Consider the following 15,210-nt stretch of genomic DNA (forward strand, 5'->3'; position numbering starts at 1 on the left):
ATATCAGACAATTGGCCTGTAGGCTGATTTTTTTAATTAAAGGAAAGCTAGGTTGAAGAATATGTCATTGTAACTGCCTCAAATCTAATAATTAAAATTCAAAAACATGTTTATGAGTTTTGGGTTTATGGCAACTGAGGACTTAATTTTTTTAGTGGATGATTCTTATTTGAATTTTAGAGATGTATCTCATTTCAAGTTGGTTTACATATTATGCATTTTTATATGTATATTTGGTAGTAATGAGCCAGTGGAGACCTGAAGTGGTAGGCTATTTTTGAAAGTGAGTGTTTTCACAAAGTTTTGACTATTTATATTGTTGCTTAGAGACAGTTTTAATTTACAGTTTTCAGCTTAATATGATTTTCAGTGGAGTGTTTTAAAATTAGTTTGTGATTCTTGTTCTTAGCTGTTTAAATCCTGAAAGCATCCAAGTGTAAGGCTAGGTAACAGCTACTTTGTTTAAGTAGGATCATATTAATAGTCTTTGCTGTGAACCATGCCCGAGACCTGGGTTATTTTCAACACCTTAGCCAAATGTGATGATTCTTATAGACTATATTGCTATTTCTACTCTGAAATAACTCCTAATAGATAAAGCAGTATGGAAAACAGAAATCTTTTTATTGTCACCAAAGAATTAAGAGTGAAAGGAAAATGTAGGTCTTTTTAGAGCTATGTTTGGGAAGTTGACCAACATTCTTGTCATTCTGGGCTTTTCTGGAGCAGCTAATATGTAAAAAGTAGATATAAATTTTGTTGCCATGGTGATAGTGACGCGAAAAAACTTGGACAGTGACTTTGTTTAAAATGGACAACGGTAATGTTAAACAAATGACTAGCTGGCATCTTAAATTTGTTTCCAGGTGACTAGTATTGAACATAAATGCAATAAAAAGAAACTTCTTAGCCAATTTTGCCGAGCTTTCTTTTTAAAAATTAGTTACATGGCAGCTATAGAATATTGAAAGTTTCACAGAATTATTTAGGTAAGAAATATTTGAGATCTAACACACGTTATCAGACACAAACTGAGATGGAGGTGTCATGAGAAACATCTTTGCTGTCCTAAAGTAACATGCTCCAGTGGTGGAAACTCACATACACCAGGAAATCAAATCAAAGACCATGGTGTTATGAGAGGCACAAAAATTTTGCATGAGGAGTAGGGGGAAGAAGAGTCATGGGCAAGGTTCCTAGTGGAAAGATCTAGAAACATTCCACAGAAGGATGGAGGACTTGGGCAGGGAGACTGCTGGTAGCTGTGTGCAAAAGTGGCTGTTTCCTAGGAATCCTGGAGAGGTGGCCTGGGGCACATGTGAGGGGCTTTCAGAGATGAGCATTGAGGTTTCCAACTCAACTCTGTGCCCCTAGCAAAATAGCTTAGAAGTTGAGGAAATAGACTAAAATATTCTCAAGATTAGAATATAACTGATTTCTACATGATGCTTTTCCCTGTTTCCTTTTTTTAAAATCTTAAATAGGTTATATATTTCTGTCTGCACCTATTTTTGGACTTTATTGTTGTTGCTATCATTGTTACTATGCTACTCACAGGAACAATTTGTTTGTCCTCTTCTGTGATTGAATCCATGCCTAGGCTAGATTGCCAGTTGGTTTTATCCTCTTGTGTTTCACATAACTTTATGAGGTGAGAAAATGTTTCACAGGCTTCGTACTTAGCCATTTACAGATTATCTGCCATTGATTGTATGGACAGCAAAGTTCTGGCTGGAGGGAGCAGCCTCCTCTTTCAAGAAGAGCAGTGTAGTTTTTGTTTGTTAAAGGAAAAGTTTCTTAGCACAGTTCCAGGCACATAGTGAATGTTCCACCAATATTTACTAAATGAAGAAAATGAACGCTCAACAAGAAGCTGTGTTATAATCCTTAAGTTAATTGGCTAATTGGAACTTTTACTTCATTTGATACCCAGTTGTGATAAACTATTGGCCTATGATTTGTAGTAATTAACATTATAGATGTTATAGATCTTTTCTTGTTTCAGAAAGATGACCCTGATTCTTAGCTTTTTTGGTTTTCAATGTAATATATTCCCTTTCTAAGCTGCTTTGCTCAATGACATTTCAGATACTTTACAGATTTTTAAAAAAATGAGTTTCCAACATGGTGGTTTTCCCTTCAGATTTTCCCTTTTAAATAATGATTGAAGCTGGGGATGTGGAGGTGGTGGGATGGAAATTGCACCCCTCCCATCCTAAATTCTTCCAATAATAAGAGTCAAGGCTAAATCACCCACTGGGGTGTAGGAGAGGGGATCAAGAGAGAAATGCAGGGAGGTTTGGAAATAGGAAAAGGGAATAAAAGGAAAAATTGGGCAGGAGAGTGTGAAATAGTCTGCAGGTGTCAAAAAATGTTGGACTAGAATTCAACTTTGAGTGTGCCCAGGCAGGATGGAGCCAGTGTCTCTCCCTTCTGCCCGCACATAGTTTACCACCTAAGCATGTCTGAGTATTGCTTTAGAAGACTTTATTTGGATGCACCTGATTATATTCTTCTCTGTTGGTGCTCCTTTGCAAGACTTATATAATGTGGAAAAGGAAACTTGTCTTTGACTGTTAGGTAAAGAAATGGAGAACAGTTATAAGAGAGATGACATTGATGGCAAAGGGTTTTTTTTTTTTTTAATCTGTTAAAAATAACTTGTACAAAAGTAACAAGATCATATTAGTAGTGCCGTGCACAATGTGATGCCATTCATGTAGAAATCCTGATTTTAGAAAAAACTACTGCTGACTTGGAATAAATTGTTAGTAAATGACCAAGTAGGTTGAAGATGGATTTAAAAGGTTAGTATAGTAAGTATGGTGTGGCCAAGTTAACATTGCTGCGTGAAACGGACACTTGTTTGCAGATGATTTGGTTTTGATATTTTTAAATATCATTGAAAGGGGGACAAGATGATTCCAAAGGCCTGAGTTCTCCAGAAGGGCTTTGTAACTGTAGGAAGATTGTTTAGCTGCCCAGGTCTCAGCCCTTTACTTGAAAATCAGCATGCTGACATTTGCCACCTGCAGATCATCGAGGGGCTATTCTTCAATGTTATTAAAGGACAATTAGTGGATCTGGGTGTCAGCTCACATGTGAAATTGATCCATGTCCCACGTAGGGCTCTTGTAACATGGACAGGCTGAGTTAGGATGGGAATAGACATTTGTTTTATCTGAGATGTGGTCCTTTTTCCCTCCCCAAGGTGAAAATGGAGATTGAGAGGAGATCTGAAAGAGGAAAAGGGAAGTAGCTGTGCTGAATTAGCAGAGGCTGCCGCCCCTGACTCAGCCACTTTTGTGGTTTTCATTCCAGTTTTCTCATACCTAAAATTAATTACATCCAGGACCAGGTTGCCTTCCTGACATTCTATTTACTTCCTTCTAATACACTGAGCTGCTCATCCTCCATGAAAGGCCTCAGGCAGTGTGGGTGCTCTGAGGTGCACGACCATGGGGTGTTGACCCCAAGTTCTCAGTATTTTTCCTTAGTCGCCCTACTTGAGGTTACTAGAAATGGTTTCTTGAAAAATGAGTGGAAATGATCGATCAGTTACTTCGTTGCCCCTACAGTGGGCTGTGACATTGTATCTTACACTGGGATATCTGCTTACACATCATTTACATACTTCTTGATTTTATACTGAATGAAATAGGCATTTTTATACTGCAAATGGGAGGCATATATGTTAGGTAAAACCATGTAAAATGTGTAATACTCTTTCTGTCCTGACATATGTAGCAGAGATGAGAAAATAGTTAATATGGATAAATAAGTTAATAGAATGAGGAAATACACAAGGCAGGGCATAATTAATTGCAAATAAATGAACAGAACAGTCTCTAAGACAGAATTGAGAGAACAAGGGATTTCTGAGTCTGGCAAGACATAGGGAAGTGGGATTTGAGCTATGTTCTAAAGAAAATGGGGTCCAGGGGAATTAGAGGAGAAAGAAGGATTAGGAAGAACGAAATCAGAGCATGCAAACCCAGTCAGAAACCCTCTTCCCTCCCCTTAGAGAGACGTTAGGAGGAGTAATCTCAAAGCAAGACATAACTGCAGAGATTTGAAATAGTTTTAGAGCATGAAAACACGCACTTTTCATCATGAAAATCCTTATAATTGGCTAAATTCACATTTTCTTAATACTGTTCTGTGTACCTGGAAAGTTAGATTTAGTTTTTTCATGTTAATGGTAGTCTTCAAATTTTTATTTTTATTTTTGAAATCTCAAGATGAGTTTCATTGCTTTCTTTTATTTATAGCCTTTTTTGAACATTTTTTATTGATTTATAATCATTTTACAATATATCAAATTCCAGTGTAGAGCACAATTTTTCAGTTATACATGGACATATATATATTCATTGTCACATTTTTTCTCTGAGCTACCATGAGATCTTGTGTATATTTCCCTGTTCTATACAGTATACTCTTGCTTATCTATTCTGCAATTTTGAAATCCCGTTTATCCCTTCCCCCCCTCCACCCCATTGGCAACCACAAGTTTGTATTCTATGTCTATGAGTCTGTTTCTGTTTTGTATTTATGCTTTGTTTGTTTTTGTGGTTTTTTTTTTTTTTAGATTCCACATACAAGTGATCTCATATGGTATTTTTCTTTCTCTTTCTGGCTTACTTCACTTAGAATGACATTCTCCAGGAGCATCCATGTTGCTGCAAATGGCGTTATGTTGTCGGTTTTTATGGCTGAGTAGTATTCCATTGTATAAATATACCACATCTTCTTTATCCAGTCATCCGTTGATGGACATTTAGGCTGTCTCCATGTCTTGGCTATTGTAAATAGTGCTGCTATGAACATTGGGGTGCAGGTGTCATCCTGAAGTAGGGTTCCTTATGGATATATGCCCAGGAGTGGGATTCCTGGGTCATATGGTAAGTCTATTCCTAGTCTTTTGAGGAATCTCCATACTGTTTTCCACAGCGGCTGCACCAAACTGCATTCCCACCAGCAGTGTAGGAGGGTTCCCTTTTCTCCACAACCTCTCCAGCATTTGTCATTTGTGGACTTTTGAATGATGGCCATTCTGACTGGTGTGAGGTGATACCTCATTGTAGTTTTGATTTGCATTTCTCTGATAATTAGCAATATTGAGCGTTTTTTCATTTGCCTATTGATCATTTATTTGTATGTCTTCCTTGGAGAATTGCTTGTTTAGATCTTTTGCCCATTTTTGGATTGGGTTGTTTGGTTGTTTCTTATTAAGTTATATGAGCTGCTTATATATTCTGGAGATCAAGCCTTTGTCGGTTTCATTTGCAAAAATTTTCTCCCATTCTGTAGGTTGTCTTTTTGTTTTACTTCTGGTTTCCTTTGCTGTGCAGAAGCTTGTAAGTTTCATTAGGTCCCATTTGTTTATTGTTGCTTTTATTTCTATTGCTTGAGTAGACTGTTCTAGGAGAACATTTTTGAGATGTAAGTCAGATAATGTTTTGCCTGTATTTTCTTCAAGGAGGTTTATTGTATCTTGTCTTATGTTGAAGTCTTTGATCCATTTTGAGTATAGCCTTTTTTGATTCATTCCCAAAGCATAAATCCTGTTTACCCAGAAAGTTCTAAGTGCATTATTAATTATTGGTACCCACTATTAAACTGGGGCGAAAATACATTTCTGTGCCTTCTGAGCAGAGGCAAAATCAATTTTCCTCAAATGTTTCTCAGAGGCTTTAGGGAATGACCTAAATTTCCTGAGTCCAGTAATCCGGTTACCCTGATGGTATGTGAAATCAGGACACTTGGGGCTGGAAGAGAATTTAGAGATGACTTAGTACAACATTCTCATCTTACTGCTGAGAAACCTGAGATCTAAGGAAGTGAAATCACTTATTTTCCCTTTCAGTCCATCAGCTTTCTCCCCTGTAAATTCATCTATCAAAGGTAGACACAACCCACTAAATTTGAAACTGGAGGAGATGCTCTTGGTGTCTGCAAAGAGTGAGAGAACACGCTTGGCTCTATCTGGTCCCTAGATTATCACCTTAGCTGATGTGTTTGGGCAAAGATCTGAGGGCGCTGTGGCTCATAATAGGTCTTAGAGGCTTTTTCGGTACCCAGCAATGTGCCGACCCCATTAATTCCTAAAGGGTATAGGTAAGGGTCTTCTGACCTTTTTTGGCTGTGACTGTTGAATTCCCTACAGAAACCAAATATTGTAGTTTGTTGGGTTTTGTTTTTTTTTTTTTTTTTTTTTTTTTCCTCAGGAAGACTTGGGGGAGGGTGGTAGTGGAGGAAACTTCGTACTGGCCTATGTTCAGTTCTGGCAATTTCAGGTGACAGTTCAGCCAGGTTCTATTTTGTTGTCCTCCTCTCTCTCCCAGCCTCCCTCTCTAGCCTGCATGAGAATATCTGGAAGAACGCCCTCCCCACACCTACACCTAAATAATTCAGAGCTTTTGCAAACTCCTGTGTTGAATAATAAGAGTCTGAGGTAGTGTCTTCTCTTTCGTGTGTATGTTTGTGTCCCGGAGAAGGCTTTCTGTTTGATGACCAGACTCTGGATTAGTTTAAGTCGCCTGTACCAGATTTTTACAACTAGGTGTTAAGGAGTGCTTTTCCTAGAGTACTTTTCCTGGCAAACACCAAACACGACAGGCAGAGGAGTGGCTTGTAGAGCTGAAATCTACCAGTTTTTCTTTCTTTCCTTTTTAAATGCCTTATCGTCGCTAAAAAGTGAGGTCTGGTTTTTCGTTGTTAATTAGGAAAAGCTATTGCAGTAGTAATAAAGGTTAGTCTTTGAACATGTCGATTCTGGGTTTTGTTTTGTTTTTTGTTTTTTTTTTTTTTTTGGTGGGGGAGTGCATGAGTATCATGTTTCCTTGGGTGCCTTTATGGAGATCCTAATTTTTTATGTGAATATGGCATTTAGATCTGTCTTATATCTTCTTTTGAAAATGAGGTTATCAAGTTAATGTTTTAAAATATTATCAGCTCTATCACAAAATAAGAGGATGGGAGGAAGCTATAGCTGGTGGTGGATTTGTTTCTGGCATAGATTATGCTGAAGTTTTCATGGGTGTATACTTAATCTTCAAACTCATCAAATTGTGTACTTTAAAAATGTACAGCATTTTTATGTCACTCATACATCAGAAAAATTATACAATTTAGAACAGTTATTTTGCTCTTAAAGCAAGAAGGTTTAATAATTGCTTTTTCTGTATCTAAATACTTTTGTACCATAATTGTGTCAAGTCAGATAAATGACACTTAGTATGAAAATAATACAGTTTTTTAGTGGGACTTCTGCTTCTAAGGGCTTCTTTATTTTTATAAAAATACCAAAATGCTTGGAATTTATTTGTAAAATTCCCAGAGTCTTAAGATCTCTGACATGATTTCATATACTTTTTTTTTTTTACCCTATTCTGCTAGACTAGGGGATGGAAACATCAAGTAATGGAGAATGACCATTTGAAAATATTCTTAGAATATTTTTATTATTAAAGGCTGGGAATTAGAAGTGTCTTTAGTGAGGAAGCAGTGGTTGAGAGGTAGGGGAGAGAAAGGCAGGCAGACAGATACACTGTGTATCTAAAATAATACATCACTTAATACATTTGGTGTGTTAAGTGGGATGACAATAGATGGAGACAGATTTTCTTTTTTAACATTCTGTGTAACATAATTTATGATTTAGCAAGAACCCTGGTAGCAGTGTTTTTCACTTGAATGAATTTTCCTTTTTATTGATGTGTTGGTTGCAGGTCACATGTTGTGCTGGTGATGGTGATGGAAGCAGGGCAAGCTCTCCCAACTCTAATGTGAATCAGAATCTTGGCAATGTCTTTCATAATTTATTAGTTTTTAAAACGGAGAGCTTTGCTTATGAAGCTTCGGGGAAACAAGGACAATAAAATATACAATTAATTAAAATCTTTAGAACCACCAGCAGCAGCATTAATAAAACATTACCCTCTAAAGTGCGTAAGACTTGCAGCTTACTCTCGCATCTCAGTGGGAAAAACCAGGATAAAAGAGTCTGTCTTTCGTCATAGTTAGTAAACTGAGTTTATTGAACTTGGGCTGGTAGATTTTTCAAAGAAATAAGCTTGTAGCCAATATCCCACTCCTGTATAAAAACATCTGGGTGCTCTCATGCTTTAATAATAACAATCACCCACCTTTATTTAGCACTTACTTCATTGATACTTGTTTGATCCTCACAAGAACTTTGTGGGATAGATGCTGGGATTTCTGTTCTATAGATGAGAAAACAGTGACTCACATAAGTTATAGAAATGCTTCTCCAAGTGTAGTTCTTGGACCAGAAGCAGCAGCAGCAGCAGCAGGAACACATAGAAAGGCAGATTCACAGCCCCGCCGTGGACCTTCTGAATCAGACTTCCGGGGTGGAGCCCAGTCTGTGTTAACAAGGTCTCCAGATGATTCTTAAGCCTGAATTTCAGAGCAACTGGCTTTGAAGGTTTATGTAACACCGCTGTGTAAGGGGAGCAGAATTTGAGCTCTAGTATACTGGATTCTGCTGTTTACAGGGAACGTCTCCAAGTTAACGTTGTAAGCAGGGGCATCCCAGAACTACCCATCCTGTAGGTTTGCTCTAGGCTTTTTCCTTTCTCTTTTTGCATCCTGAGCCCCTGCCTTTCCAAATAACTGCTTTGTTTACTGTATGTGCAAGAAGAAACCATTTTAAGAGGAAGATTAAAAAAATAATTCTTTGGAGAACCAGCTAGCTCTGGTCTCTTTCTTCTCTATACCATTATCTCCTTCCAGAAGGTTGTTTTGAAACTGAGGAGTGACCAGGTCTGGTCATACCTGTTTGAAAGTCCCTAGAATCCTTTATAGGCTTTGCTATGTTTACATCCATGTCATCACACTGGTAGTATGTCATCAGATACATAGGTGCTAAATTAGTTCTTCTTGGCTCATTGATAGAATAGCACTGTTTTCACCTCTCGAATGTTGGCACCGAGCTGATATAGCGTGCAGACAAGTCACAGCGCTTGGTTGCATTTTGGTCGTTTCCTGGTTGTGTGATCTGGGTATATGATCTGACTCTTGAATTATGGTTTTCTAATCTGAAAAATAAAGGTGATGCTATCTTATAGGTAGATTTGATTCCTTGAGAATTCTTTGGAAATCATGTGTGCTAGGCGAATGTTCTGAAGACTGGCTTCTGAGGTTGGGTGTTCTGAGACATTTGGGGATGAACATGTGTTTGTCAAACAAGTCTCTCCACAGAAGGGAGCAGTGGAGTGTGTGTTGTGGAGGGAGCCCGGGCGGTGGGCTCACCCTGGCCCGGCTGTGAGCCTGCTCGCAGACCCTGTCTCCTCTTCAGCCATACAGGTGGCTGTCAGAAGACCTACTTGTTAAAGTTGTGAGGAAAGAGGGCAGAGTTGGAGACAAAAAATTGGGAACCAGTGGTGAATCAGTGAGATTTAAAGCTGTGGGGTTGGATGCAGTCACTAGGGAGGGAATGTGGAGAAGATGGTGGGGCTGGAAGAGCAGTGGGTGAGGATTATGCCCCCCAGTGCCATGGGGTTGAGGCCTCGTCATAGAACTGGTCTCTGGAAGGCTCACTCATACCAGCCTCAGCTCCCTCTCAAGCCTGCGTAATGGGATGACAAGAGGCCACGGAGGCATTGATGAGGAAGTATTTGATAACCACATAGCAGGAGTTCCAGACTCACCGGACCCCAGGCCCAAATGACTATATGTGAGTGTCAGGCCAGGCCTCTTAAAAGGACATTGCTTTTGCTGTGTGTGTGTGTGTGTGGTTTGGGGTTGCAAAGAGCATGCTCTTTCTAAAGGGGCCGCTGCTACTTGACTCTGTGAATTATTACCCTGTGGGAATGAGAATCTGGGGTTACTCAGTCATCTGAATTTTGAGGAGAAGCCAGCAATCTGGATCTGGATTTTTTTGGTGACAGCTTTTAGTTTCTTTTAGTATGGCTGAATGAAAAAATGAAACACTTTGTGGCCCAAGGAACACACATCTGTGGGCCAGATTTGGCTGCCGGCTGCTCGCTGGTGGCCTCTGCTGCGCAGTGTTCTGTAAACATGACCTGTTATTACTGGATGTCCTGGAATTCGTAATAACCTCCCAGGAGCCTTTATGTTGGGGCCCTTCTAGGAATACGTTCATGCTTTCTCTGCTACCCTCGCAACTTCTCCCCAGCACACACTGGGCCCGTTTTGATACAAACTCCAGGGACTTTAAATTTGTGCTGTAAGATCTGAAGAGATCCTGGAGCCAGGTGGGCAGGCAGGCCGGGAAGAGAGCTCCTCCGTGGAGAGACTTGGGATACCCGCACTGTGGTCTTTCCCTCTCCTCCCAGAAGGTCAGGGCAGAGAGTGTTTGCTGCTGACCAGTGCCCCAGAGCCCCTTGGGTTTGCTGAGCCGCTGGGATGAACATGATCCATTGCTTTCCCTTAGGAAGGTTTCTCATTCTTTAAAATTTGTGTTACAGAAAAAAGAGTTTGACGTGGACACCCTCAGTAAACCAGAGCTGCGCATGCTCCTCAGCGTGATGGAGGGGGAGCTGGAGGCCAGAGACCTGGTCATCGAGGCGCTGCGGGTAAGAGCCTTCCCGGGCCACACCCCGTTTCTGTGTCGTTTCTTGTTCTCACATGGCCAATGGCAAAGCTGCTTTTTTGTTGATTTTTAAATCATACAGTTTTGAAACATTGCATCAGGTTAAATAAAATAGGCCCCTCCCTCCAAACACCAGCCTATAACCTTGATAAACTCAAACAAACCCTGAAGTCCAATGGTCACTGAAAGGAAGGGAAATGATTCTAAGCTGTTTTGTTTGAGAAACTTAAGAATTAAGCTGTATTGGTTCTGAAATCTCTTTTTACGTTTTACCTATTTATTTAGTGAAAGACATAAGTTTTCAGAAAATGGGTACTTTGTTATACTTCATATATGTTGAGGCCAGTGTGGAAAAATTGAGAATCATTTGTAGAAGAAATCGCTGGTAATAGAAGTTTTTCCTTGATAAATGAATTAAAAATGATTTCTTATTTTCAGAAACTCTTGAGTTAGAAAATCTTTATATATGTGTATCTTTGAATAGTTTTATTACTTTTCTTCAAATTTTACAGTGATTTTTAAGTTTTCATAATTTGCAAAGGGTTATCTATTTTCTAAATACTTCCATAAAGAAAACTTTGTTTTCTTAAAAATAATAAACTTTCTCAATGTAGAATTTTCTGATTGGTTATTCTCAAGATTGTACTTGGTTTGGTATGTGAGCCAAACTTGAGGATTTTTTTTTCTTTTTTATATTTAATACTTCGTATAGAGTGAGGTGTTTTCCAACTGGTGGTCATTTGGCCAAAAGGGACATACTTATTACATAGAAAGTATGAATTTATCTTTCACCAGTGAGTATTCCTCAAACTTTTGGCTTATTTTAACATGTGAAACTGTAGAATGTCAAAAAAAAAAAAAAACCCAAAACAAACTGTTGTCCCCTTCACGAGCACTAATATGGTGGGGAAAGCAATACTAACAGTGGATGGTCAGACACACTGGAGAGGTAGATGTGCTGAGAATCCAGTTTTGTGGGAGAAGGGGCAATCATTCCTGAAATAACGACTTCAGTACATTTTCACAACCTAGAAATGGGTATAGTGCTGATAATGATGATTCTTCAACCTGATGACAGAGAACAATGGCTTGCGAAAAAGCGGAGTGTGGTTATACCAACCACAAGCCTCTACTGATGAGTTGAGGGTGTTGCTTTTTGAATGATACAGTTTGCTAAGGAGACTTGTGCACAGTTGGGTAGTGAGAGGTCTTCATCCTGTTGCACATTTGGAACGTTTGTGTTGCTTGCCAGTGTGAGTTTTCTTGAATGAACTTTGTGGAGAAATGCTCAGGCAGTGAAGCACTAAAATGTGTGACCTTCAGCCCAGGGAGAGAACAAGGAACAGTCACCTGTGAGACCGCACGTGTAGCCTCTTGAGATGGAGTAGATGCGGGGACTTCAGTTGTCCCTTAGGTACTTCTCTGTCCCTCGCTGTTAACCTGTGAAAGGCATCAGCACTGTGGCACTGCCGTCTGCTCACACAGATGTTGGAGTGGTTAGCAGAGTCTGTGTTTTTATGTATCACCATGGCAACCACATGCATTTCTCTCTTTAACTTAATTGCAGTACTTTCAAATCTAAGAGTTAGAGGTAAAGGCTTGCTAATGATCAGGGCTTGCCAAACTGAAAGTTTTTCATAGAATCAAAGAATGTTGGAGTTGCGAGAAGCCTTATGTGATATTCTAGGTCAGGGTTTGAATCCCTATCAGATCTAGTTTTTCATTTTCTTAAAATAGTTTGCATTCTCTTTTACTGTGCTGCAGTGAAATTTATGAAAAATTGCGTGTATAAGTAGGTAATGTTAAAAATAACCAGTACATTGCCCTAATTGTGGTACAAAGTAACAGGAGAGTAATGTCTAACCAAATAGCATGTGTTTCCAGTACATAAATGCTCAGGCATGACTCCAGTGGAAGACACGATGAAGTAGGTGGCTGTCTCCACCTATTCATAACATTGCTGTGAGTGCAGTCGTGGGAAAAGAATCCCGATGCAGGTATGCCGTGTCATTGACTGGATACAGGGAGCAGATATGCCACGGGTGAGGTGATTTTTCTGAAATGGCAAAGGACACTCGGTATAGCTCCAAACAAAAGCACACATGGACATAGGAGCTGAATCCCTGAAAAACTTAGTGTTGGTTAAAACTGAATTAAAGCAGCTTGTTTATGTGTGAAAAGAAGTTACTCTTTAGGCTGAGATAGTCACCCTGAAGGTTCTAGTGAACGGAATGAACAGAGGGACGGTTGAAAGTTGTGGGGTGCTTGGGACAGTTCCTGGGTGTATGGCGTACCCCTAGCCCTGCCCCCTAATTGCCAATGACTGTGAAAACTAAAATTGTCCTCACCTGTTTCCAGAATGCCTCCTAGGATACAGCTCCTGTGGAGGACCACTGTGATACCCGTCTTTTATTTATAGATTCAAATCAAAGAAACAGAAAGGAAGCCCTGCGAGACTGGTCCTTATCTCAGGTTGACAATGCAGCATGCATGAGCTCGGTGTATTTGGAGATTCTCAACTTTTTGTCATTTTTTTTAAAATTAGGAATTGTCACTGATTTGTTTAGATGATTGGGCTTCTAGCAGTAGATAATAATGTCATTTTCATAAACCTGTTGTAGCTGTCATAGACTCATAGTGGTGCTTTACTGATTGACTGTTTCCTTGGGGACATTCACTGAAACTCATGAAACTAGTGAAATATTTACTTGGGTCCACATGTGTCCTTTAGTTACCTTTTCCTTTAACAGTAGAATATAATTTAGTGACTGGCCAATGCCTCAAAAAGAAATTGGAAAGGAAAGAGAATACAAAACTTCTATTTTTACTTCATATTGTGAGATAAACTTACTTCTAAATTAAAAGCCAATATCTACTGAATCACTAGTCAGTAAGCTGCTGTTCAATTGGAAGAAATACATCTTGTTTAAAAAAAGTCAAAAGTAATATTTCTGTGAATATAGTAAATAATTTTACTATATGTACATTGTGATTTTTTACCCTAAACGTTATTAAAATTAAGAGGTGATTTTGTTCTGAGGCATTCAGATTCCGTAGAATTTTAGAAATGTAAAAAGTGTATTTCAGACCAAGCTATTTTACTTTTTAAATCACATTATCCTGATGCTTTTGATTTTAAAGTCATAAAAATCTGCTGAGATCATTGAATTAATGGCCATAGACTTGTCAGGACAGTCCATAAATATGATTTAGGGAAAAGGTGTTATGAAATTACAAATTTTGGTACTTTTACCATTTTCATATGTTTAAGGTAAAAATATTTCCCAGTAAGTCCATGGCTTTCTAATTGATGTAATAGTCAAGACATTAATTTTTATGGGAGGGATTTTATCTTTAAAAAGAGCAATATTGATGGAAAATCTGAATTAGATCAAGCAGCTTAACTGAAACGTTTTAATTTCATAAGCATAACAAACAGTTTGTTTCTCAGTGACTTCCTTCTCATTCACATAAAGTAGGAATAAATCTTTGGATAAATATATTCTGTATCAAATGAAATCTAGAGGGAAATACTTTGGAGTTTAATGCAGAATATGCCCAAGGAGAAGCAGCTACATTTTCTGAAAACCAAGATGGATACAGAGCCTTTTGAATCAAATTTAATTGAGTATTCAAGGTTTGAATAAACAGTTTAATCCAGAAGTCATTTACTCAATGCTCAGTGTTTAGTTTGTGGAATCCTCTGGCCCTCACTTCCTTTCCCCTCTTGTTGTTGGTATTTTTATCAGCATCTTAGTCAAAGGGAGTCAAGGGCAGGAAGACGAAAATGCTGCAGTTAGGAAATTTTAAGAGTTAAAATTGCTTTAGCCTCCATTTTTATAAGGTCCAGCCTGCTATCATTGGCATGCGCTTATGTAAATTTTAAGTCGCTGGAGCAATGAACTCCTTGGGTAGTCAGCTCCAGATTTACTTTCTTTTTCCATTTAGTTTGGATAAATGAGAATGAACATTGTTAACAGGCGTGGCAGTTCTTCCTCCTAACCTATCATCACTATGGAGCGACCATATAATCATGATTTTCAAGTATTATTTGCACTTAAACTTTAAAAAAATTAGCCAGTTTAACATTTCTTCGGATAGAGTGCATTTATGGCCCTTATATCATAGGAGATATCAAATTACAGAATTGACTTGTGTAAGTGGCTGCAACAAAGAGACCCAAAGTTTAATAGATTAAGTAGCTCATTTCTCGTATACCATTCTGGAGGCAAGTGATCTCTGCTGGAGAGGCAGCTCTGTGCCAAGTGGTCAGCCAGCCACCCAGGGAATTTCTAGCTTACTGCTCTCCTCAGGGAATTAGCCTTAGCTGCATGGTTGAAACTGGGTCAATGCTACCTCCCTACCCCAACTTATGGTGGGGGGTAGGGACAAGGTAGGAAATGAATAAGAAACTTCTTCCAATCAGTGCACACAAGTGCATTGGTGAGAACTTTTGTAGATGTGCCTGGCTGTGTAGGAAACTGGGAAGTGGAGCTGGCCGGCGGGCTTGATGCCCAGTGCTATGAAGCAAAGGAGGACGCTGCAAGACATCTAACGTAATGCAGTCCATTATTAAATGTCACTGTATACAGTGCTGGGGTGTGGTACAAGAAGATAGATCCTTCTCT

The 15,210-nt window shown here is 39.0% G+C and overlaps 1 protein-coding gene across 8 annotated transcripts in view; it reads left to right on the top strand.

Annotated features, from left to right (window-relative positions):
• Positions 1-15,210, top strand: part of CTTNBP2 (cortactin binding protein 2) — a 376,872-nt gene that overhangs the window by 234,448 nt on the left and 127,214 nt on the right. For 7 of the 8 annotated variants that reach the window (XM_032483616.1, XM_032483615.1, XM_032483617.1 and 4 more), the window contains one exon: positions 10,458-10,565. In XM_032483616.1, the coding sequence (XP_032339507.1) occupies positions 10,503-10,565 (63 nt within the window). In that variant the 5' untranslated portion in view covers positions 10,458-10,502. Of the gene's footprint in view, positions 1-9,026; positions 9,704-10,457; positions 10,566-15,210 lie in introns of those variants that run through there. The other variant, XM_032483618.1, reaches the window with a different exon arrangement.

Source organism: Camelus ferus, chromosome 7, assembly GCF_009834535.1.
Source record: "Camelus ferus isolate YT-003-E chromosome 7, BCGSAC_Cfer_1.0, whole genome shotgun sequence".
NCBI classification, from domain to species: domain Eukaryota; kingdom Metazoa; phylum Chordata; class Mammalia; order Artiodactyla; family Camelidae; genus Camelus; species Camelus ferus.